Here is a 2,252-nt window from a genome sequence, read left to right as displayed (position 1 = left end):
ATTTCTAATGCTATTACTGTAATCACCTAGTTCACCAAACACAGTAAAGATGGTCAGTGAAATATATCACCCCGACGATGTGGTCCATTCCACTTTATCAGAGTGCGGGTTCAAGTCTTAGCTGCCCCAGAAGTGTGTCAAAATATGTCAGAACAGCTTGTTTAAAATTAAGCTACATCAGACACTGCTGAGTTTATCTATTTGAGTCTTTTGAAGCCTTGCAGCCCCATAAATTATGCCTACAGTGTATATGATGAGAAGAGCTATGCAATGTGGGTGGTGTGGACTTGAGCTGGCAATTCGGAATGTGGGGGCGGAGTTTTATGACGATCACTGTTCATTTCTCAAAAGGTTAAGTTGGTTATGTTCACATTGCCCGGATCAGGCCTCCAGGCAAAAGTCTCACTGGCATTCACAGCCCCCTTAGGACATGATGCGGACATTGCTTCTATCCTGCCTGTTCCTGTTCATCTATTTGGCAGGTAGTTAATTTAATTTCTCGACACTTCGAGGTATTTACAGTTTGGAGCAAAAATCTGTAAAGCAGTTTACAAAATAAATATTATAAAACGGATCTATATAGAGAGAAATAGATATAGAATGAGACAATGAAAGAATGGGACAATGAATAATGGAAAGAAACAGGGAATGAACAACGAACAAATGTCGGTCACAAAACAGCTATTTTTTAACACGTCCATGTTCTGGCGAAAGTATCTTCAGTTTCTAATTACTTCTGTTTTATTTCGAGGATTCTGCGAGTCTCAGAAGATTCTGCAGTCTCAGCAGCATGTGTCGGTGAAATTGGAAGGATCTGCAACTATTCCTTGCACCCAAAGCGGCAGTGATGCTTACATGTACTGGTATCGTCAGATCCCGGGCCAGGGATTGCATAATCTCTTGTACGCAGTGCACGGAGAAGACCCGACGAGGTCGGACGGGATCACAGAGAGATTTTTCGCCAAGAAGACAAAAGACGGCTCTTTCGACCTAAACATAGAGAACGTGCAACCAAGCGACACGGCTCAGTATTTCTGTGCCTGCAGTGATGCACAGAGGTAAAGTGGGGCTGAACCGTGTGACAAAAACACATCTAAGACACTACCATTTGATGAAATTTAATAATATGTAGGATAGATTCAGAGTCCAGAAGTCTGTGAATCAATCTGTCTCTGCAATCAAAGATGAAATTGTCAATCTTCTATTTATTTATTATACATTTATCGCCCATCTCTAGTCTATTGTCGATTTATCTTTCTATTTATCCTACTACAATCTGTTTATCTTCCTGTCTATCTATCTCTCTTATCTATCTCGTTGACTATCTGCCTCCATACTTTCTCCCTACCTTCTTCTATCCATATGTCTAACATTGGACGTACAATTTGAACTAAATTAAAAATAGATATATTTGTATCAATATACATAATATTGTTCCTTTGAGATACAATTTAAATTTAAGCAAGTAGGTTATGTTATTGGGATAACTGTGTTAACAAGTCACAGTAGAAATGATAATGCACAGAATTTAACAGAATCTTCTCTTCTTATGACATCAGTCTTAGCTGGCATCGAACGAGGTTTGGTCAGACTGCCTGCTTCTACCACACTTAAAACTTAACGTTGTGAAGAAGATTAAAAACTCACTATATAAAGGAACTCCATTTCGCTCCTCCAATTATTGTCCTTTGGTTGTGGAATCATTTGCAGGTGGAAACAATTCCTCTTCATTAACTCTATCAATTGCCTTCAGGATTTTGAGGAACTCCATCAAATATTCCCTTAAACTTCTCGGTTGCAAAGAGAAGTATGTTGGCGTCTCCAGTATCTCCAAACAAGCATGTCTGATCTTTCACATTGTACAAAACCTGATACAGATAGGTTTATTATTGAGACACCTGCCCTCTGATGGCAGTTTCAACACCTGTTAGAAACCGTTAACTCAACTGAAATCTTGTTTGATGAGGTTAACAAGTGTTCAGTGTAGGCAGGGACGTATATTAAACCATTAATTCATTTGTTGCATATTAGCCGGAACTAGATGAGCGCATTTGTCTAATTAGATATTCATGCTCTCTTCAAACAAACTATCAACATGCCACCATTACCTTCTCACTTCTCCAGCTTCTCTACATTAATCATTTCAGTCCTGTTTATTTGATCAGCCTTCATGTTATTAAGTTACACATTCTTGACACCTTCTGAACAAAATATTTCTCCTGAATACGTGATTGGATATATGTGACTTTCCT

General features: G+C 38.8%; 1 gene segment (V, D, J or C); it reads left to right on the top strand.

The window, feature by feature from the left end:
• Positions 1–393: 393 nt before the first annotated feature.
• On the top strand, positions 394–1,614 carry LOC132836605 (T cell receptor beta variable 6-2-like). The segment is given in 3 exon segments: positions 394–482; positions 752–1,058; positions 1,560–1,614. Coding segments are annotated over 3 exon segments (414 nt in total).
• Positions 1,615–2,252: the final 638 nt, after the last annotated feature.

This window comes from Hemiscyllium ocellatum, chromosome 47 (genome assembly GCF_020745735.1).
Source record: "Hemiscyllium ocellatum isolate sHemOce1 chromosome 47, sHemOce1.pat.X.cur, whole genome shotgun sequence".
Classification (NCBI taxonomy): domain Eukaryota; kingdom Metazoa; phylum Chordata; class Chondrichthyes; order Orectolobiformes; family Hemiscylliidae; genus Hemiscyllium; species Hemiscyllium ocellatum.
Note: the sequence above shows the minus strand (reverse complement) of the source record. Positions and strands in the feature narration are given on the sequence as shown.